Here is a 23,274-nt window from a genome sequence, read left to right as displayed (position 1 = left end):
ATCATCCAAACCCCCCCCCTCCCCCCATCATCAAAAGTCCGCCCCCGTCCCCATCGATGCTGAAGCAATACTTGAATGCTCCCCCCCAAAAGGTTATGTCTGCGTTCCCGCATTAAGTAACATCATTAAAACAAGGAATACCGGTATTTCGCTTTTCAAAGAAAACAACTGATTATTCCTAGAATTCTAATGAGGAAAAACTAACAAAAAAAAAAAAAAAAAAAAATCCAAAACCGGACTGCGTATTTGTGGAGGGGAAAAAAGGAAGCGTTTCGTAATTATCGTTATCGTTATCGCCGACTTCCTCTACGAAGAGCGTAAACACACGGTCAGTAAATGGTCAGATAATATAGCGAAGATTGTGTGGAAGCTTCCTCGGCTTGTTTATTTCCTTACATAATCAGATTATTAAACTCTGAATGAGTTTCAATTAACGTCGAATTCCTACGCTTGGGGAGTTTGTTTTCGCTTTGTTTCGAAACGTGAATAATAACGATGATGAAGATAACGCAAGGAGCATTTTCGATATTGGTAAGTAAGATAAGATGATTGGTAAGTACGAACGATATTGGTGAGTGTCAGTACTGTATATATATTGTGACTATTGCTTCCCCCCCCCCACCCCCCGATATGCGTATGAGACGGTGTTACCATTAAAAGTTCCTAGGAAGTTGGTTCTCATTTTTTACGTAACGCGAAGATTGCGTACTCCCTGCGATTGCGCGTCATAATGGCTTGAGAAGTTAGGAATATTGTGCGTACCTCTTTGAAATGCGTGAGAAATGGTCGTATGCACTTGAAATGTGTAGGAGGCGAGAGTGTGATATCCCTTGAAAAGCGTAGGAAGTGTGCGTACCTCCTTGGTGTGTGAGAAATGTGAATCCCTTCTCTCCTTGAAATGCGTGAGAGATCTGCGCATGTCCTTAAAATGTGCGTTTGTACTTGAAATGCACAGGTGCATGCCATCTCCTTTGAGAGGCGTAGGAGAAATGTAGGCACAACTTCGAATGTATAAGTGACTTGCGTGTCTGATATCCCTTGAAAGGCGTAAGAAGTGAACGCACTCCTTTGACAAAGTTGAAATGTGAAAAATGTGAATTCAACTTTGAAATGGGAAAAATGCGAATCCCCTCCTGGAAATGTGTATCCTCCGCCCCACTTGAAATGTAAGAAATGAGCGTACCTCCTCTAAATGTGTAAGAAATGTGCGTACGCACTTGAAAATATAAGAAATGCTCCTCCTCTCTTCAAGTGTGTGTGAAATCTGCTCATGCTCTTGAAATGCGGGAGAAACGTGCGTATGTGTGTGTAGTGAAAACGTGTAAGGAGACTTGCATGGCTTATCCCTTGAAAAGCGTAGGAAGTGTGCGTGCTTCCTTGACATGGGAGGAATGTGAATTCTCCTTGAGAAATAAAGAGATTTGCTTGTGATATCTCTTGAAAAGTGTAAGAAGTGTGCAAACCTCCTTGAAATGTGAGAAATGTGAGTTCATTATTGAAATGTTAGTTCATTATTGAAATGTGAGTTCATTATTGAAATGTTAGTTCATTATTGAAATGTGAGTTCATTCTTGAAATGTGAGTTCATTCTTGAAATGTAAGAAATGTGAGTTCATTATTGAAATGTAAGAAATGTGAGTTCATTATTGAAATGTTAGTTCATTATTGAAATGTGAGTTCATTATTGAAATGTTAGTTCATTATTGAAATGTGAGTTCATTCTTGAAATGTGAGTTCATTCTTGAAATGTAAGAAATGTGAGTTCATTATTGAAATGTAAGAAATGTGAGTTCATTATTGAAATGTAAGAAATGTGAGTTCATTCTTGAAATGTAAGAAATGTGAGTTCATTATTGAAATGTGAGTTCATTATTGAATTGAATTGTGAGTTCATTATTGAATTGAAATGTGAGTTCATTATTGAATTGAAATGTGAGTTCATTATTGAATTGAAATGTGAGTTCATTATTGAATTGAAATGTGAGTTCATTATTGAATTGAAATGTGAGTTCATTATTGAAATGTGAGTTCATTATTGAATTGAAATGTGAGTTCATTATTGAATTGAAATGTGAGTTCATTATTGAATTGAAATGTGAGTTCATTATTGAATTGAAATGTGAGTTCATTATTGAATTGAAATGTGAGTTCATTATTGAATTGAAATGTGAGTTCATTATCGAATTGAAATGTGAGTTCATTATTGAATTGAATTGAAATGTGAGTTCATTATTGAATTGAAATGTGAGTTCATTATTGAATTGAATTGAAATGTGAGTTCATTATTGAATTGAATTGAAATGTGAGTTCATTATTGAATTGAATTGAAATGTGAGTTCATTATTGAATTGAAATGTGAGTTCATTATTGAATTGAAATGTGAGTTCATTATTGAATTGAAATGTGAGTTCATTATTGAATTGAATTGAAATGTGAGTTCATTATTGAATTGAATTGAAATGTGAGTTCATTATTGAATTGAATTGAAATGTGAGTTCATTATTGAATTGAAATGTGAGTTCATTATTGAATTGAAATGTGAGTTCATTATTGAATTGAAATGTGAGTTCATTATTGAATTGAAATGTGAGTTCATTATTGAATTGAAATGTGAGTTCATTATTGAATTGAATTGAAATGTGAGTTCATTATTGAATTGAATTGAAATGTGAGTTCATTATTGAATTGAATTGAAATGTGAGTTCATTATTGAATTGAATTGAAATGTGAGTTCATTATTGAATTGAATTGAAATGTGAGTTCATTATTGAATTGAAATGTGAGTTCATTATTGAATTGAAATGTGAGTTCATTATTGAATTGAAATGTGAGTTCATTATTGAATTGAATTGAAATGTGAGTTCATTATTGAATTGAATTGAAATGTGAGTTCATTATTGAATTGAATTGAAATGTGAGTTCATTATTGAATTGAATTGAAATGTGAGTTCATTATTGAATTGAAATGTGAGTTCATTATTGAATTGAAATGTGAGTTCATTATTGAATTGAAATGTGAGTTCATTATTGAATTGAAATGTGAGTTCATTATTGAATTGAAATGTGAGTTCATTATTGAAATGTGAGTTCATTATTGAAATGTGAGTTCATTATTGAAATGTGAGTTCATTCTTGAAATGTGAGTTCATTCTTGAAATGTGAGTTCATTCTTGAAATGTAAGAAATGTGAGTTCATTCTTGAAATGTAAGAAATGTGAGTTCATTCTTGAAATGTGAGTTCATTCTTGAAATGCGAGAAATGTGAGTTCTCTCTCTCTCTCTCTCTCTCTCTCTCTCTCTCCTCCTCCTCCTCCTCCTCCTCCTCCTCCTCTAAATGTATTGTACCATATTGTGTGTTCATATTGCATAAGTGCGGTTCATATTCGATGTCAATGTAATAATAGCGTGTAGGCATATCGAAAACACCATGAGTAATTCTTCAACCATACCTTTCAGATCGTAGTGTTATTGGACATTGCAACTTGTCAGGCATGTGTCAGAAACAATGCCAAGTGCCCGGATTACACTGTTGTGCAGCGCAAAGAGGTGAGTACCATGTAATGACATTAATAATTAGAGCCCGGAAGTTTAGGCACCAAAAACGGTCTGAATAAGTAGGTAAAATGTCACTCACAAAATGCCTAAAATAGGCACCAAAAAAGGAAAAGGCATTTTTAGTCCCGGGTGCCCCGACTTCTACAGAGCCCCGAAGAACACAAACTTTTCTCTAATTTAGGGGGGGGGGCAATATTTTCTTTTGCGCCCGGGGCCCCGATCGATTTTAATCCGCCACTCTTTATAGTTAATTAATGGAAGAAAGGAAAAATAACTAAAATCCTAGATATTAAGTGTTTCGATGGGTTTCCGGATATTTCGCCCCTGGCACGCTTCGCTCCTGACAATTCGCTCCCGGACATTTCACCTGCCCCTAACCGAATGAGTAACGAAGAAAGTAACTATATGAGTGACCAAGTGAGTGAGTGAGTGACCACATGAGTGGCCAAGTGAGTGAGTGAGTGACCACATGAGTGGCCAAGTGAGTGACTATGAGTGAGATCAAGTTAATGATAATTACCCTCACAAGAGGGGGGGGGTGACAGGGCTCTAGCTCCAATAAATTCACTACATTGGGGGCCCGCGAAACTTTTGACAGGGGAAGCCCGCTAAAAATCCCAGCCTAGGGGCCCTGCTGCAGGATGGGAGGAGTTCATGCGAATGAGTGGTCAAGTATGTGACCGTTTGAGTGACTAAGTGAGTCACTGTATTAGCGATCAAGTTAGTGACTGTATGAATGAACAATTGAAGGGTTGAGTGACCATATGAGAGTGAATTAGTGAGTGGGTGGATGGCCGTATGAGTGTGTGAGGGACAGTATGTGAAACCAAGAGAGTGTGGTCGCTCTCGTGGTTACTCATACCGTCACTAATTTGATCACAAAAGCGGTTACTTACTCGGTCACTCATACAATTAGTTGCTCGGTCACTCATGCGGCCACGCACTCATACGGTCACTCACTCATACAATTACTTACTCCGTCACTCACCCATCATTCGGTCAATCATACTGTCAGGGCAGGCGACATTTCCGGGGCAAAAAGTTTCCTGATCCCGTTTCAATTATAGCTTACAATAACTACATTATTTTCATGATAATTAAATTTAATAATGAATTTAATTGATTTCATGCCAAAAAAATAGTGTGCGGTTGTGGTCCCTCAGGATTAGGTCGATTCCAGGGCCTAGCCACACGCGGAGCCCGTAATGAAAATTATTGGGTGGGGGTGGGGGCTCCTACGAGAGTAACGAATGATTCTCATTTACTTGTTGCATTATTTGGAAAATTCATTATCATTTTTATAACAGTTTCCATGTTTTATTGTTGTAAAAAAATTGCATTCATACTGCAACACATACGATAGGCTACTTCAAGGGGTAGGGCCCTGTGTGGCCCCACCTGTCACATATCCTTGAGGGCGTCTCGGTCAATTCAATCGAATGTTAAATATGTCCGACGATGACGTCACTCACCGGCTATCCATACAAAGGTTATTAACAGCTGGCTGCGAGGCGAAGATATATTTTTGGAAAGAGAGAAAAAAATTCAACTGCCCCTGCGGGGAATCGAACCGACGTCCTTTCACTTTCCGGGGTGAATGCCCTAGACCTGCGGTTCCCAACCGAGAGGCTATTAGGGGGTACGCGAAAAGAAAATGGTCGGCTGGAAGGGCTGGCCTTCCCTCCTCCCGCCCGCGCTGCAACCTATGATCGGGATCCTTCCTCTCGGCTCACTTTTCTTCGGCGTTTTAGATTCGTTTGTTGACGCGTGCCGGGCTCTGCGTAAAAACGAAGAATTAATCAATTCGCGTTGCGTTATTAACTTTTGTCGTGGGCGTTTGTATTGAGGCGTGTGCGTGTTGTTCCCGCAATTTCCTACACGTCAACTTTCCTACCAAGCACCTATTACTCACGTGATTTGCGCTATGGATCAGTGGCTAGAAACTAGATCTTTGCGGAAGCGGACTGAAACCACCAAAACGAAATACCGTGCACCTGTAAACGTGGAAACCTATTTCGAATCTTCCGAAAGTGATTCAGCCACAGCTACCGAAACCTCCAACTACCATTAGCTATCGTATTGCGAGATGTTTGCCGAGCAATACGTTGAGCAATATTCCGTGCTACTTGTAATTGCTAAGTACTTGAAAGAGAATTCGAAGTAAATCTTTTCATTTGTCACCCATTGAAGGGGTCGTAGTACGACTGTTAAAGACTTATTTGAAGCAATTAATCAGTATTTCGTTGAAAGAAGAATTCAGTGGTCAAAACGCATTGGGCTCACAACAGATGGAGGAAAAATCCCCGGAAGGTTGCTGCTACCCAGGCCGTCGTGCACGCGCGGCAGGAGTCGCTCCCAAAATGAAATGGACTCACTGCTATTTTCACAGACAGACAAAGCCCTGCATCGAAACCTTCGCCTCCAAATTTGCGAAACGTTCTTTTAATGAAGCGGTGAAGGTTGTCAACTTTGTCAAGGCAAATCCTACCAACTACAGGCTGTTTAAATTGTTGTGTGAAGACATGGACAGCCTTCGCAACGCTTTGCTTTTGCACACCGAAGTTAGGTGGTTGTCCCGGGGTTAAGTCCCTGACGATGCTGTTCGAACTTCGGCACGAGGTAGCCCTTTTTTTTTTTTTTTTTTCGGAAGTGTTTGAAATACTTCACGATTTCTTGTCACGAGCTGGGCTGAATTTAACAGTAGGCCACGTGGAAGGCCAATCAGAGTACGGCGCTGCAGTCGGCAACGCCTATATAACACAACAAGTGTCTGGCATAGTTGTTAGATCGGTTACTGCTGCTACAATGGCAGGTTATCGAGATTTAAGTGAGTTTGAACGTGGTGTTATAGTCGGCGCACGAGAGATGGGAACGACATAGCATCTCCGAAGTAGCGATGAAATTTGGATTTTCACGAACGACCATTTCACGAGTGTACCGTGAGTATCGGGAATCCGGTAAAAAATTAAATCTACGACATATCGCTGCGGCCGGAAAAAGATCATGCAAGAACGGGACCAACGACGAGAATCATTAAACGTGGCAGACGTGCAACCCTTCCGCAAATTGCTGCAGATTTCAATGCTGGACCATCAACAAGTGTCAGCGTGAGAACCATTCAACGAAACATCATCGATATGGGCTTTCGGAGCCGAAGGCCCACTCGTATATGACTGAACGACACAAAGCTTTACGCCTCGCCTGGGCCCGACAACACAGACATTGCACTGTTGAGGACTGGAAACACGTTGCCTGGTCTGACGAGTCTCGGTTCCAATTGTTTCGAGCTGATGGACGTGTACGGGTATGGAGACAACCTCATGAATCCATGGACCCTACATGTCAACAGGGGACTGTTCAAGCTGGTGGAGGCTCTGTGATGGTATGGGGCGTGTGCAGTTGGCGTGATATGGGACCCCTGATACGTCTAGATACGACTCTGACAGGTGACAGGTACGTAAGCATCCTGTCTGATCACCTGCACCCATTCATGTCCATTGTGCATTCCGACGGACTTGGACAATTTCAGCAGGACAATGCGACACCCCACACGTCCAGAATTGCTACAAAGTAGCTCCAGGAACATTCTTCTGACTTTAGACACTTCCGCTGGCCACCTAAATCCCCAGACATGAACATTATTGAACATATCTGGGATTCCTTTCAACGTGCTGTTCAGAAGAGATCTCCACCCCCCCCCCTCTTACTCCTACGGATTTATGGACAGCCCTGCAGGATTTATGGTGTTAATTACCTCCAGCACTACTTCAGACATTAGTCGAGTCCATGCCACGTCGTGTTGCGGCACTTCTGCGGGCTCGCGGGGCCCTACACGATATTAGGCATGTGTACCAGTTTTTTTGGCTCCTCAGTGTAAAATTGATTTTCTGTCTGTCTGTGTCTGTGTGTGTATGTTCTCTATACAAATCTACAATTTTGGATCGATCGTCGCCAAATTTTGCATGTATACCAAATGGGACCCGACTTGAACGATAGGCTACTTTAAAATTTCGTCAGAGCAGGGCAAATACCCCAAATGGACAAAAAAACTGTCGGACAACAATGGTTTTTGGCCCTCAACAATCACTTTCCGAATGTATACTTTGGTTACCGTGGTTTCCTAGCAATGCGTTCAAAACGTGGATATGCCTTTATAATGGTTTGTCAATTTTCAATACTCCCAGGAATGAGGTTTTTTGAATGACGTCATAATCAGCATCAGTATCACTTTGAGGGTAAGGCAAACGATGATCCCCATAGAAATCAGTGTTAAAATTGCCGATTTGGATGCAGAAATGCGGGAATTTGTTGGGGTTTTCTGTCACATCGATAATTTTAAAAATTGTATTAAATACTCGATTTTTGAAATATTGAGTTCGCTTAGAGATAGATATACGAAGCCCAGGAGATTAAATATGAAGTAATTAGCTACTTTCGAGTTGGATATCCATGCAAAATAACATTGATTTCAACTTTTTATTTACATCTTCTCAAGCATGAAAATTAATGTCTCCGTATTGTCTTTTGATATTCAACTGCATAAACTGATATACAGTAGTTTAGGTTGTTTTAAAATCAATCATTGGTCCGTAAAGTACATCGAAGGAATTCCACAGCTTTAACTGAGCATTTTTGGAAGTAGAAACAGGCAGAGATGGATAACTTGAAGTTCAAAGGGGGAATCGAAATACCTAGCACCATAGGGGGAGATAGAGTTGGAAGTGTTGGAAGAGAGGGGGGGGGGGGGCACGATGATGATGTCAATTCATATATACATATATACATTCGATCAGTCGACCTTACCTTTGACGCTGGGGGATGGGGGGGGGGCAATGCCACCCCACGCTTCCCCCCCCCCCCATATCTCTGCCCATGCCTAGCACCCTTTAAAAAAAGAAAAAAATATGTATTTATTTTCACATTTCTTTTTATATCTGAATTTGTTTCTTTCATGAGTCGCGCAGGAAGTCGCCATATTGGTTAACTTGGACACGGTTTGCATGTCCCTCAAAGAAAGAGGGAGATATCACGTGATCCAGAAAAGCCTCTCATTGAAGAAAACCCGGGCAACGCCTTTTTTTGAAGTTTTTCGAAAACTGTAATATGCGTGAAACAGATTGGAGGGGGGTGGAGGAAATGGGGTTTGGGGGGGGGGGGGTACGCGAAAATAAACCGAGCCAGCTGTGGAGGGTACGCGGACTGAAAAAGGTTGGGAACCGCTGTCCTAGACCAGTGGTTCTCAACCTTTGCGAGCCCGCGGCCCGGTTTCATTCATTTTTGTGAGTTGAAAGCTCAGTCAAACACACGACCAATAGAAAATGAACGAGGAAAAAGGAAACGGCTAATCACTCGGGTATATGAATGATGTCAGGGCCCGGCGGTACCTCGAATCATGGGCCCCCACAAGGGGTGGGCTGGCAAGGCTTCAGCCCTGGGGCCCGGGACGATTTTCACAATTTTTTTTGCTTTTTTTCACGCTATAAATTCATCATAAAGGGGCCCGTGAAAGTCTGGTCGAGGGGCACCGCAAAAGATCCCAGCCTAGGGGCCATGCTCCAGGATGTGGGGGGGGGCATGCCTCGAATTTCATTGGCATTCGTTGATTCCCGCAACCAACAATAGGGCTCGTGTACCGGCAAAGTTGTTTTGTGAGCACCCTGTACATTCATTTACATACGGGGTTCTTCATTGTGTTTTTTCAACCTTCGTTTTTGTATATTAACAAGTAAGTTTTTGTTTTCGAACTTTTCAGAGTTACGAAGAGAGACGATATCCTCCATTGACCTGGGTGAGCACCTCGGCACCAGCGGATTCTCGTAATGAAGTGTCACGTGTCCTGATCAAAAGGCTGTACACGTACATAGGCGGCGAAAACGACAAAGGTACCTAGAAATGACATCCGGGTGACTGTACGGCAGTCACCTTCAACCCGGAAAATGCACCACCACCAGCAATTTACCCACACCAGTTCGACATGAGTGAATAAAAGATCGAGTGAGTGAATGAAACCGGCCTGTGACTAGAGCTAGCTTGCAGGGTGTGTGTGTGGGGGGGGGGGGAGGAATTGCGTATGAGTGGCCAAGTACGTGACCGTTTGAGTGACCAAGTGAGTCACCGTATTAGCGATCAAGTTAGTGACTGTATGAAAAGGAAAAAAAATACCTTTAATCCGCCACTGAGTAATGTGAGACCAAGTGAGTGTGGTTACTAATACGGTCACTAACTTGATCACAATAAAGGTTACTTACGTGATCACTCACTTGACTCTATGAATGGCTAATTGAAAGGTTGAGTGGCCATATGAATGAATTAGTGAGTGGGTGGATGACCGTGTGTTTCGCTCACGTACTCACAAGCTCACTCAAAGCAATCACATTCTATCACTCACACACAAGGTCACTCCCTCTGTCACTCACTCACTAGGTCACTCATTGTATCAAGCACTAGGTGCTCATTATATCACTCCCTCACTAGGTCGCTCACTTACTCCCCTTGTCAATCACTTGCTCACCTGTTCACTTACTTCATACGCCATTCACTCAATGTCGCTCACTATGCCCCTCAGTCACTCTCTCAGTAGGCCGGTCGCTCACTTTATTCCTAGGTGAAAAACTTCCGCAGAGGAATATGGGCGAGGTGCATGTCTGGTATAGCAGTAGTAGTCCATAGGTAACTCACTAGGCCGCTCACTTGGTCATTCACTCACTAGGTCACTCATTCTATCATTAACTCACTAGGTTGCTCACTCTTTTATACACTCAATCACCTGGTCGCTTGCACACTAATTGATCACTCCCTCTCTCTCGCTTACTCACTAACTAGATCGCTCACTCGGTTGCTCCCTGACTAGGTCACTCAATCTATCATCAACTCACCATGTTGCTCACGTACTCACTAACTAGGTAGCTCACTCTCACTAATTTACTCACTGACTAGGTTACTCACTCTGTCACTCCCTGATCAGGACGCTCTTTTTATCACACGCACTCAATCACCTAGTCACGCACATACTCACTAGGTCACTCACACTGTCACTCGCTCACTCACCAACACTAACCACTCTGTCACTCAATCACTCAATCACTAGCTACTGTATCACTAACTGATTCACTCACTTGGTCATTTCTTGCTCGCTTACTGGCTCACTGACTCATGTCAAACCGTTGTCGGTGAATTGTTAGTTAGTGAATTTTCCTAGTTGCTGGTGAGCACAGTGGTGCTCCTTGAAGCACCAAGAGTGATCAATGATCATGCGAGACTTCGTGCTCGCGAGCACTTTATTAACGCTTCAATTAAATACTCTGTAATGGAAATTAATTCTCGAAAGAATTGAATGTAGATTTCAGGATCGTGAGTAAACGTTGCCGTAAGGGGGTGCTCGTTGTTTGATCACTAGTGAATAGGCAGTGCTCGCAACTCGAGAAAGGTTGAACACCCCTGCTGTGCAGGGTGTAACTAAACTGATGGTCAGAAATGCAAAGGGTGATAGAACTTCGCAAAACAAACAACTTTTATGTGGTATTAAAACAACTGTAGAATGTGGGGTCGGAAAGCAAGTGACGAGCCGCGAGAGGGCGCCTGCGTGGTGAAAATATACACGCAGTAAAGACGATAATAAAGGACAAAGAATCTTCATTATCGAAAACTTTTCAGTAAAATCCTCAAGTGAGCGACCACCAGCTGCAAATATAAGCGGCGAAGTGATTCGCGTTCACACTGGAAGATTCCTGGCAGTCCTCGAACGTCTGCAGCTGTGACGCTAACTCGGGTGACAAGGTCCTCTGGTCACTCGATGGGCGTCTCGTAAACGATGTTTTTAGCTGTCCCTCCCCCCACCCCCCAGAGGGAAAAAAATCCAGGGAGGATAGATCGGGAGGCCAATGATCAGAAAGGCAGGTAGTTTCGCATAATCCTGAGGAAATGTGCTGGCGCTTCATCGTGCTGGAACCACATGACCGCTCGAAGATTAGCTGGTACATTTTGTAGTAAATCAGGCAGCACACGCTGAAGGACGAAGAACAGCTGAATGACGGGTTCTGCGAAAGGCGACGTTTCATCCACTCCATAAATAGCGTCCTCTCGCGGCTCGCCGCTTGCTTTCCGACCCCACACTGTCACTGTACGGTGAAAGTTGTTTGTTTTGGCGAGTTCTATCACTCCTTACAGTTCTGAACCCAGTCTTAGCGAATGGGGCTCACCCGGGCACGACCCGGGGGGCCTGAGGAAAAATGAGAAGTAGTTGAATTTTTCGGGAAATTGCCAGGTAGGGCCTCATAAAACTCACTTGGCCCGGGGCCCATGATGCTCTTAAGATGTACCTGTTCTGACCATCAGTTAGTTACACCCTGTATCTGGATATTCATGGATCACTGGATATATCTGGATTATCACGCCATTTAATGAACTGAAAGGGGGTTCCCCCTGGCATATTATTACACTGTAGCGTTATTATACCGCATTTCTGTCATTTTGCAGGTGTCAACGTCGAGATGATGATACCCGTGCGTACGGCTAAAATTCCCAGCGGCAACACCTTCAACTACACCATGTCCGTGTTGATTGACCTCAACAACGAACGGGACGACTTGCCGATGCCCAACAGCGAACTCTTGACCTTGCAAAGGGAACCCGAAACTGTGTATTACGTCAGGTGAGAATTTTTGGTGGTGCAGATCGGCATCCACCTGCGGATTCCATCCGTTTGATCAATTTTTCTTATTCGAACAATAAGGTCATTTGAATGGTCATTATTTGGTCATTCACATGCCTGCTCACGTCCAAGGCCGCGCACATAGTTTGGCGATCAAGAGGGTACGGGAGTAGTTCTAGAGACATTTTGACTCTGTCTTCACATCTGCTGTTGTTAAAGCTCTAGATGTAATTGGAGGGAAGAGCAGACTTAAATCTTTCAATATCATTAACCCTTTCAGCGGCAATCCCGAGATATCTCGTCAAACTTGATATGATTTATTTCTGGGCTCCCCGAGATATTTCGTCTTCTAAAAACGAAATAAAGGTGTTTTTACAAAAAAAAAAACGTTTTTCATCCCCCCCCCCCAGCCAATTAACTGCAGCGGGCGGAGTCAGCTCTTGTTCAATGTCAGATAAGAAGAGGGAGCGAGAAAGAAATATACGCTCATTTCAGTGCCGTCTTAACGAATGGGTCTACCCGGGCACGGCCCGGGGGTCCTCAAGAGAAGAGGGGGGACTCGGAAAAATGAAAAGTAGTTGAATTTTTCGAGAATTTTCCAGGTAGGGCCTCGGGAAATCACTTGGCCCGGGGGCCCATGGGTCAAGAAAATATATGACAAAGCAACTGCAACCATCCGTTTGGATGAAGGAAAAGCGGAGATTAAACTTGGAAAAGGAGTCAGACAAGTGATACTATCTCACCATAACTCTTTACCGCTGCTTTAGAAGAAATATACCGGAAACTGGATTGGGATGAGAAAGAAATTTAAAATGAATGTGGAATTTCTGAACCATTTGCGTTCTGTCGACGACATTGTTATTATCAGCAGTAATCCAGAGCACTTCAGCAGAAGAAGCCACACAAAGGTATATGATATCGTGGAAAGAATTAAACGTCTAAAATGGAAATGGGCTGGACATATTGCAGGAAGGCGGGACAACAGATGCACCACAAGTATTCTGGGTTGGTAACCCCGCGGTGTTAAACGTCCAAGAAGGCGTCCCCACGCAAGATGGATCGACGAGATCAGGAAAGTGGCTGGAGTCAACTGAATGGCTAAAGCATCAGACAGAGTAAAATGGAAAAATTTAGAGGAGGCCTTCACCCAGCAGTGGATTGAAAGTGGTTGATGGCGATGCACAAATGTGGTTGCCCTTCTCCCATTCTATTTTTTTGGACAAAGAAAATTATTCCACAAATTTCCCCCCTATGAAGTTGCCACCCTGAGCCAGTGTCGTCTTAACACATGGGCCCACCCGGGGGGGAGGGGGCTCACGTGCAGAGGGGACCCTCGTGAAAACGAGATCTGGTTCAAATTTCCGAGAACAAGCATGTTAATTGGTAGGTTATAATTTCTAGTTTGGTAGGGGTACGGCCCACAGAAAAAACACTTTCCGGGACCCATGATGCTCTTAAGACGGCATTGTCTCTAAATACACCACTGTATTGCCTCCAAAGTTGCTTTATTTTAGGCTTGAGTGCATGTTAAATTTGCGAATTGTGAGTCTTGACGTATGTTTTTTATTTCTTCACCTAGGTCTTTCAGTGGGATGGCAAGGCAAGAATACATATGGGACAGAGAAGCGGAATCTCTGAAGAACTCAATCGAAGAAGACGGTAAAGAGGACGAGGCCAATGTCGCCGAGACATCCTTCTACTACAGGTGCGCCTACGACTCACCCTGGCGGGAAACGGATCGCCTCAACGAGGTCTGGTACAAGAAAGCATGACGGGTCGTCATATCGACTTCTGAACAGAAAAAAATCCTTTCAAAATAATAAAATGGATGTTTTTCTAAAATATTTTTCTGTTTTCTGTCGATTTCTGTGGGTGATGATTTCCGCAAAATGTCTTTACCATCTTTCTGTTTCCTGTCGATCCCTGTGGGCGATGATTTCCGCAATGGCTTTAATATCTTTCTGTTTCCTATCGATCCCTGTGGGCGATGATTTCCGCAATGGCTTTAATATCTTTCTGTTTCCTGTCGATCCCTGTGGGCGATGATTTCCGCAATGGCTTTAATATCTTTCTGTTTCCTGTCGATCCCTGTGGGCGATGATTTCCGCAATAGCTTTAATATCTGTCTGTTTCCTGTCGATTTCTGTGGGTGATGATTTTCGCAATAGCTAGTGTGGAGCCCCCCACCCCTACTTAATAATGGGAGGTTCCTAAAATGATCGTGATCACTGATTGAAAAGGGAAGGCGCTATAAAGTAGAACTGCACCGACGAAGTACCGAAAACACTCCCTGGACAGCAAAGGATTAAACACCGGCGTCGAATGTGTGTGAATGTGTGCGGCCGCACCGGGCCGCTGTATTTCAGGGGCCACAAAACAGTATAAAAATGCTTTGATTACATTTTGTTTGACTTCATCTTAACACAGTAATAGTTTAAAACTCTATCCAAGACAGAAAATCCTTAATATTTGGACATCGCATAGGGTTTTGACAGACCCTTCCCCCCCACTTCCCATTAACCCAAGAGGGCGGAGGGGGGATGCAGGGGGCATCTAGTGTCCCTGGTGATGAAACAAACGGGACGCTAAATTCTTCCTCTAATCAATTATTCAGAACTATACGGACGAGGCAAAAACTCTTTCTCCGTCGAAAAGAGTTTCAAATTGCGGGCCCTGGGTAGGTAATCGCTTTTATATCCCGAAAGCCCATTCCCCGGAGCAGTCTCAAGATCATCTTGGGGCTCCCGCCTACCAATTTTCCATCCCCCATTCCGCCCCATCTTCCCCGCTCAGCCCCATCTTCCCCGCTCATACTGCTTCGAACCTTTCTATGCCCTCCCTCTCCTCCCATATTTCCTCGGTACCCCCTTTAGGCTACTCCCCCCGAGCAACCCTTCCGTCTACACAACCTCCAAATTAAAAAATACCTACCAGTTGGGAACTATTAACACTCGCAGCCTGAAAAACAAAACTGATTTTCTAGAATCATTCTTACTCATCCATAATCCCCATTTTCTTGGTGTTACAGAGTCATGGCTAAATAATACAATCTCTAATTCCGAAATTTTGCCACCCGATTACAATGCTTTTCGAAAGGATAGAAACTCTCGGGGGGGGCGGGGTCTTACTTATTTTCAAAAAATCTATCCCTTTAACTGAAATTCTATTAGATTCCGAACTCGAAATTGTTGGAGCCGAATGGCTTCAACCCAACTGTCCCCCACTTGTCATCTTTTCTGTCTATTTCCCTCCCTCTCCTGATTTCCACCTTTTTGAACAACTGGAAATTATTCTTGAAAAATTTTATAACACACATTCTATTCTTATCTCCGGAGACTGGAATCTTCCCGGCATTGACTGGAAAAATATGGAATCCCTGTCCGGCAATCACGGAATTAATAACAAAGTCCTAGATATCTTCCTTAAATTTAACTTGGTCCAATCCATTTTTGAACCCACAAGAACCACCCTCTACTCCAGCTCTACCTTAGATCTCATTGCTACCTCCAATCGAATTTCAGTCCTTTCCACCTCCATCTTTGAGGGTTGCTCCGACCATAATATCCCAGTCATTAACTTTTCCCTCCGCCACTCTATCCCATCCTACAAACTCGCCCCTAAACGTAATTTCAACAAGGCAAATTATCCACTTATGCAAAATATTTTTCGCTCTCACTTCAATGATTTCTTATCCATATCCTCTTCTAACAATATCCACACCCTCTGGACCTCTTTTAAATGTATTATAGACAAATGCTTAACTACAGTTCCAATTAAAAATGTTTCTCCTAAGTCTTTTTTTAATCCATGGATCACCAGAGATATTATTCATTTAAAGAGGAAAATCCGCCGAATCGCCTTCAAATATAAAACTAACAAATCCAATTCACTCAAATCCATAATTTCAGCCTCCACCCGAGACCTCAGAAACCTCATTTCCGTCCAAAAGTCCAGATACCTCTCTCATTCTCTACCCCATTACTTAAAAACCAATCCAACAAAATTCTGGAGTTACCTTAGACCTAAATCTGTTGGTCCCTCTTCCCTGAGAAGTTCAAATAAATATACATTTTCTCCTTCAGAGATGGCTACCGAATTCAATTTAGCTTTCTGCTCGGTTTTCTCAATAGACCCCTCTCCTCCCCAATACTCTTTTTTTTTATTCTATCCACAACTCACCCCCTATATCCTTCTCCAAACAAGGTATCCTAAAACTTTTGAAAAAACTGAAACCCCATTCTGTTGGCCCTGACGACATCCCAAATTCTATTCTTAAATTCTGTGCTGATGAAGTCGCCGACTATCTTTTAATCCTGTTCAATGTTTCACTAAATTCTGCTACCCTCCCGAACGACTGGAAAATCAATAAAATTATTCCTATCCACAAAACGGGTTCACTTTCCAATCCCCTTAACTTCAGGCCAATAGCAATCACTTCCTCCTGCTGTAAAATCTTCGAGCATATTGTAGCAAAAGAAATCCGTATCCACTTAGACTCCATCAGCTTCTTTTTTCCCAACCAACACGGCTTTAGACAATCTCTCTCTACTACCTCTCAACTGGCCCTCTTCATCCACGACCTCTCTGAAGCCATTGATAAAACCTACAAACTGATATCGTATTCCTAGATTTCTCTAAAGCCTTTGATAAAGTTCCCCACGATAAACTTCTCAAACTCTCCCGCCTTGGCCTTAACGTTCAATTACTTAATTGGGTGGAGGCTTTCCTAAAACACCGTAAACAGTTTGTTCATTTTAATGATCATAACTCGTCATCCGCCTCCGTAAAGTCTGGGACCCCTCAAGGATCGGTCCTCTCCCCGTTACTTTTCCTAATTTATATCAATGACCTTCCTCAATCCCTCAACTGCACCACTAGACTTTTTGCTGATGACTGTGTAATTTACCGTATCATTCACCATCAATCTGATCAAGAACTTCTCCAACATAACCTGGCTTCCATCGCCGACTGGTGTTCCCTACGGCAAATGCCAATGAATATCTCAAAAACGGTTCACATGAAAGTTACCCGTAAACTTCTTCCTCTTGAATACTCCTACTCCATCAATCATTTACCGTTATCCCAAGTTTCACATATCAAATACCTTGGTGTCATTATTTCAGCCGACCTACGTTGGAACAAACACATCGACTACATTTACCAGAAGTGTCTTAACAAACTTTTCTTCCTCCGCCGCAATCTTAAACACTCTACTCGGGATATCAGACTTCTCTGTTACCAAACTTATATATCCCCCGTCCTCTCCTACGCCGCTGAAATCTGGGACCCTTACACCTCCAGTAATATAGACAAACTTGAATCTATTCAAAATAAATCCGCCCGATTTGTTCACGACTGCTGGTCATCTTTCATTTCTGTGTCCGAACTTACAAATGAACTTCATCTCCTCCCTCTCTCTACTCTTCGTCTCATCTCTCGATTAACATTGCTTTATAAAATTTTCCATGGTCAGTTCAACATGGATACTTCTGGTATCTTAGCCAAACCATCCTACATCTCTAGAAGACTCGACCATTCCCTTAAAATAAAACCTATTTTTGCTTCCACTGACTGCTTTAAATACAGCTTCTTTCCTCATACCATTGGTGAATGGAACAAACTCCCAAGCTCTATTGTTGAATCTCCCTCTATCACTAGTTTTTTATCCAACATCAAACAATATCTTTGTCATTCTCAATCGCATCCTCTTGTATAGGCCCAAGGGCCAACAATATTGTATAAATAAATAAATAAATAAATATGCTTACTCCCGAAATTTTTACTCATTTTTATGAAGCTCCTCTGCATTTGAGGCCTCGGGCCATACCCAGGTGGGTCTATGCGCTGAGACGTCGGTGCATGCACTATGGTTCCCTGCATACAGATATTGTAGGGCAAGGCATTTTTTACCCCAGGCATTTCCTGGGGGGTTGTGACAGCCCCCAATTCCTCGGACAGTGTCCGGATAAGCCCATGTGTTAAGACGGCTCACAAAAATCCTGGTTACGACCCTGTGCTTCCCCCACCCGCGACCTTCAAGTTTATCTCCGCTCATGCGTGTATGAATTGCCGTAAAAGTGATCCGGAAAGTGTCCAAAAGATTGGAGCCAGAGGCCAAACTTCATCAAGACAATGCGCCAACTTACGCTGCAGTCAGGACATTAAGCTTTTTCTTCAAGCCAAAAACATTAGTAAGAATTTCACTCCAATAAGTTAATTTTGCTTATCTTGGCCCGTTTTATTCCCTTACCTCTGAACGAAATGCGAGGAATCAGATTTTTATCCTCAGGTACAGCCGAGAGAAAATTTTTTCAGTGATGTGTGTACTGCTTTGAGAAATATGGTTCAACCCAATAACCACACTGTGCCGCGAAAAAATCTCTCGATCTATTCGATCGGGCATCCTCCAGACCTTTTTCAATGCTGTGTCTTGACAAGCAGAGAATGCTGATGTTATTATATAGGGACCACACAGTAGAAATTATATTTTTTGCAGTGTTACATGCAGTGGAACGTAGTGGACATATACCTTACCATCGGAGCAAGGAAACTGCGATTGAGACATCGCTAGAACGAAGAAATTGTGGTTGAATCGAGAGCAAAAAGGCTAAGGTTGAGTCATCGCTAGAACAATGAACCCGCGGTTTAACGATGCTAATACGAGAAAGGAGTGGTTTGATCTCGCTAGGACAACGAAGCAGAGGTTGAATCGACGCTAGGGCAAGGAAAGCGGTTGAACAATCGCTAGAGCGGGACGTCCGGTTTACATCGAGGCTAGGGCGGGGAAGCCATTATTGAACCATCGCTAGAACAAGAAAGTCGTGGTTGAATTGACGCCAGAACGGGGATGTCGTAGGAATCTAGGAATTGGCACTAGGGCGAGGAAGATGTACTTGAATCATCGCCAGGGCGAAAAAGCAGCCGTTGAAGAGGTTAAATCATCGCTAGCACCAGGAAGTCACGCGAAATTATCTCCAGGGAAAGAATGCCACGGTTAAATCATCACTCGGGCGGGGAAACCGCGTTTCAATGATCGCCAGGCCAAGCTAGCCGTGGGAAAATGATCCCAGAAGAGAAAAAAACTGGAAAACAATCTCTAGTGCGCAGAGGTTCTCAAACTGTGCGCCATGGCACTCTGCTCTGCCTCCAACCTCTGTCATCGGCGCCGCAGACAGGTGACTCTGACAAAGGTTTTTCGAAAATTTTCTTTGTTAAACAGCTCTGGGGAGCCGGCGGAGCTAGTGGAGAAGCATTGAATATGGGAAAGGGGCGTCGCGGGGTGGAAAAAAGTTTGAGAATCCCTGTCCTAGTGCAAAGAAGTGGTTCGAAAATCAACGCTTGGGGAAAGGAAGCCCGCTGAAAGATGATTCTCCAGGGCTATATAGGAAGCCATGGTTATATTACCGCAAGAGAACCGATGTAAAATGATATCCACAGTAAGGAAGCATGCATTTAAATCATCGCTAGAGCAAGAGTGTCTTGAAGAAATGAATCCCCAGGTTGAGAAAGTCACAAGTGAACCATGCCCGGTCAAGAGAGCAGTGGGGACCACCAGGGTAATAGAGCCGAGTTAAATGATCACTGCCATCGGGGCAGGGAAACTGCGATTGAGACATCACCAGAACGAATAAATTGTGGTTGAATCGAAAGCAAAAAGGCCAAGGTTGAGTCATCGCTAGAACAATGAACCCGCGGTTTAACGACGCTAGGACGAGAAAGCAGTGATTTAATCGCGCTAGGACAACAAAGCAGAGGTTGAATCGACGCTACGGCGAGAAAGCCATTACTGAATCATCGCTAGAACAAGAAAGTCGACAACTGTCAACAATCGACGCTAGAACGGGGACGCCGTAGTTGAATTCACGCTAGGGCGAGGAAGATGCGCTTGAATCACCGCCAGGGCAAAGAAGCAGCACTTGAATCCCCACCAGGAGTGGGGGGGGGGGGCGTCTTAAGAGTATCATGGGGCCCCCCGGGCCAATTGATTTTTCTGAGGCCCTACCAAGCAAATTCTCGAAAATTTCAACCACATCTCATTTTTGTGAGACCCCCGAGCCGTGCCCGGTTGGGCCCATGCCTTAAGACGGCACTGAGGGGGGTTCCACCACCCGATGGAGGGTGGGGGGGGGAGCAATTTTAGAAGATGAATCAGTATGATATAATAGAATTTCTTTTTTTTGTGAGTAAAATCTTTTCGAATACCCCCCCTCAGGTAAGTAGGACGACACGGTTGACCACGCAACCGAAATCAAAAATTGGTAGAGAGTAATTGGATTGATGAAAATCTATCTTTAGATGGGTTCACGAAATATCCGTGGTATAGGCCTGCATACACACACACACACACACACACGGTGCTATCCATGGATCCACGAGAAGATCGACGTCCTTCCATCGCGAGCCTCATAACGGCGTATAGAAGACCTGTATAAGATCGATCCCTCTATAGAATTTCCAACTTCTTCTCAACGGGGTAATAATCATTTACAATGGCGCAAGCACAAGAAGTCGACCGACTTTCCATATCAATATATATATATATGATTCGCTTCTTCTTACCGCGAGTTTATTCAGCCGCGATTCAAATGTAGAAATACTTAACCTTAATCTCTCTCTCGAACAACTAACCTCAACCGGTATAGTGCTACTTCACTGCCTAGGGAGAAAAGGTAAAAGAAGCCAAAGAGAACGACTTTCCCAGTATGTTCTCCGTGGATACCACCCTCCCGCTGTGCGACTCCATCGGATAACCGCGACCGCTGCCGTAACTCGTCTTGGGAAATCGGCGAAAACAAGGGAACCCATTGGACTTGAAATAACTCTCTCTCTATGTACGTTTATTATAAGAGGCGGAGGGTTTTAACTTTCCCATGAGAGGAAATGTTACGCAAAAGCCCCCTCTCCCCGCACCAAATCACCGTAGTTTTCGAGGGGGGGGGGGTTGGACGTCACATCGAGATGCCAGTACTGGAAAGTATAACTTAACGCATGCACTCATGTGTTTGTCTGTTCATATTCCGACATTAGGCACTTTCGGGAGTTATGGCTTTCCGTGTATACATTTCATGCATGTGTATTATAATGGCAGTAATACACCTCGAGGTTCTTTGTGGTAAGTAAGAGAAGTGTTACTGAGGCCATGCCATTCTCCCCCCCCCCTCCCTCCATCTATTCGTTTTCTTTCCCACGCGTTTTTGGTCGTATATATACGACCCCCCTGCGAGTCGTATCGAAGGCGTCTTGCTGTTAGAAGTGGGGAACCCCGCGTTGAAATTCCTTCCTATTTGGCGAGGTTTGATTCTTTCGGATGGATTTTTACGAAGCTCAGTGGGTGTCGCTTCCTGCTTTATGTGCATACAACGGAGAACATTGCCGAACAGATGTTATACAAAATATACATGCAATATATATATATGTACATCATACTTGAATATTCATGTAATATTTCCTCCGTTAATGCGTGTGTGGTGGTATACGGATGGACTGTGTTGCATAACCTCCTCCTTTAACGTGCGAGATTCCGCTTATACCGGAACGCAGCGAGATTATTGCGACGGATGTGCTGCCATCTAGTGGTCCGGTGGAAGATAGGCGAATGAGAGGGATTAACACTAATCTGCAGAATTCTCATTGAAACCGCCAATGATATTCAGAGAGATATATATAGACGGTTTTTTTTTCTCAGCTCAAGATATCAAGGAAACGTATTTTCTGGATATTATGCCGAGGTGGTGAACTCGGAAAGAAAAGTCATCTGGTCTCTGCCGGGACTCGAACCCAGGTCCTCTCGCAAACCGGGCAAGAATACTACCATCTACACAAGTCACGGCCTTGCCTTTTTTCACTTCACGGACTGTGAAGGCGCTGAAGTAGAAGCATTAGTAGCCTCCTTTAACTCTATTTCTTCTCAGCCCTTCTAATAAGGAAGGCAGGGTCGTGTTTCCAGTGGTGTAGATAGTGGCATGCTTGCCCGGTTTGCAAGAAGACCTGTTTTCGAGCCCCGGTAGGGACCACTTGTTCTTTCCGAGTTATTATTATTTTTTTTAATTACAACATCCCCTCTCTGCACGTTCGGGATCTATTTACCGCGCGTCAACTCCGGCCATATATCGCCATATGGCACGGTCGGAAATTGCCAGCTAGGTGGGAAATGAAGGCATCATCATAAAGAACTTGTCTCTGATGTTCTAGCCCGGATTCGAACCCGCGGACCTTGACGGCAACCCTCATAGCAGAAGACGTACATTGGCACCATTGGGGCGCCAAAGAAATTGTCTCAGTTTTATTGGCTGGTAAATGTGTCGGAAATTCATGTCTGTCTAACATTATATTGTTCGTTCATTTTGGAATATAAATGTGTCTTATACACTTGTTCACCTCTAGCGGACCCGCTAAGAAAAGAAAAAGGAAAGTGGCTTACTTACGGATGCAGGAACAATAAGGAGTCGTTCTCAAGGGGGGGGGGGGAACCCCCCGAAATTGTTCCAGACAAGCCAAAATGTTTCTGATGATGGCAAGCCATAGAATGGCCAATACTACTACCTCAAATTCTCTGGTCGGTTCTCCAAGAGTTTAATCTTAGTGCAAAATTTGTTTCCATGCTTGCTGACATATACAAAGAAGCCGGCGCCAGGGTGCGCTGCTCATTAGGATACACTGAGTTGTTCAACATTAACTCTGGTGTTCTTCAGGGAGAAATTCTGAATCCCATTTTGTTCTCATTGTTTTTGAATGACCTCATAATTCGCTTCAATTCTGCAGAAATAAAAGATTTGTCTTTCCCTGATGGAACACAACTCAACATCTTGCTGTACGCGGATGACGCAGTGTTACTGGCGGACTCCCCTATGAATTTAAGAAGAAAAATTGATATTCTAGAGCAATTTTGTAAGGACTGTAAACTAACTGTCAATGTGAATAAAACGAAAGTTTTGGTCTTCCGTAAGGAGGGGAAGAAGTCCAAAAACGATACGAAGAATTCCCTTTTCTTCCTCTGGAACATACCATCTGGCAAAAAATCATTTCCAAGCGTAGGGTATATCTGCAATACATGCATTATGGCCTATTCT

General features: G+C 43.3%; 1 protein-coding gene across 1 annotated transcript; it reads left to right on the top strand.

The window, feature by feature from the left end:
* The first annotated feature begins 318 nt into the window (after positions 1-318).
* Positions 319-14,049, top strand: LOC149070702 (heme-binding protein 2-like). The gene is made up of 5 exons (XM_089248645.1): positions 319-531; positions 3,457-3,546; positions 9,308-9,437; positions 12,031-12,205; positions 13,785-14,049. The coding sequence occupies exons 1-5, from the start codon at positions 496-498 to the stop codon at positions 13,975-13,977; spliced, it is 624 nt and encodes a 207-aa protein (XP_089104771.1). The 5' UTR covers positions 319-495; the 3' UTR covers positions 13,978-14,049.
* Positions 14,050-23,274: the final 9,225 nt, after the last annotated feature.

Source organism: Pholcus phalangioides, unplaced genomic scaffold (assembly GCF_987345545.1).
Source record: "Pholcus phalangioides strain wild (caught in Gottingen) unplaced genomic scaffold, Ppha-v1.0 ptg000020l_1, whole genome shotgun sequence".
Taxonomy (NCBI): Eukaryota; Metazoa; Arthropoda; class Arachnida; order Araneae; family Pholcidae; genus Pholcus; species Pholcus phalangioides.
The sequence above is the reverse complement of the archived record's forward strand: the minus strand, read 5'-3'. Positions and strand labels throughout refer to the sequence as shown.

What these genes read in the sequence shown, in the direction of transcription:
- LOC149070702 (XM_089248645.1), top strand. Translation starts at nt 496, where the DNA reads ATGATGAAGATAACGCAAGGAGCATTTTCGATATTG. An exon ending in AGGCGGCGAAAACGACAAAG is followed by an intron (nt 9,438 to 12,030) that starts GTACCTAGAAAT and finishes GTCATTTTGCAG; the next exon opens with GTGTCAACGTCGAGATGATG. An exon ending in GAAACTGTGTATTACGTCAG is followed by an intron (nt 12,206 to 13,784) that starts GTGAGAATTTTT and finishes TTCTTCACCTAG; the next exon opens with GTCTTTCAGTGGGATGGCAA.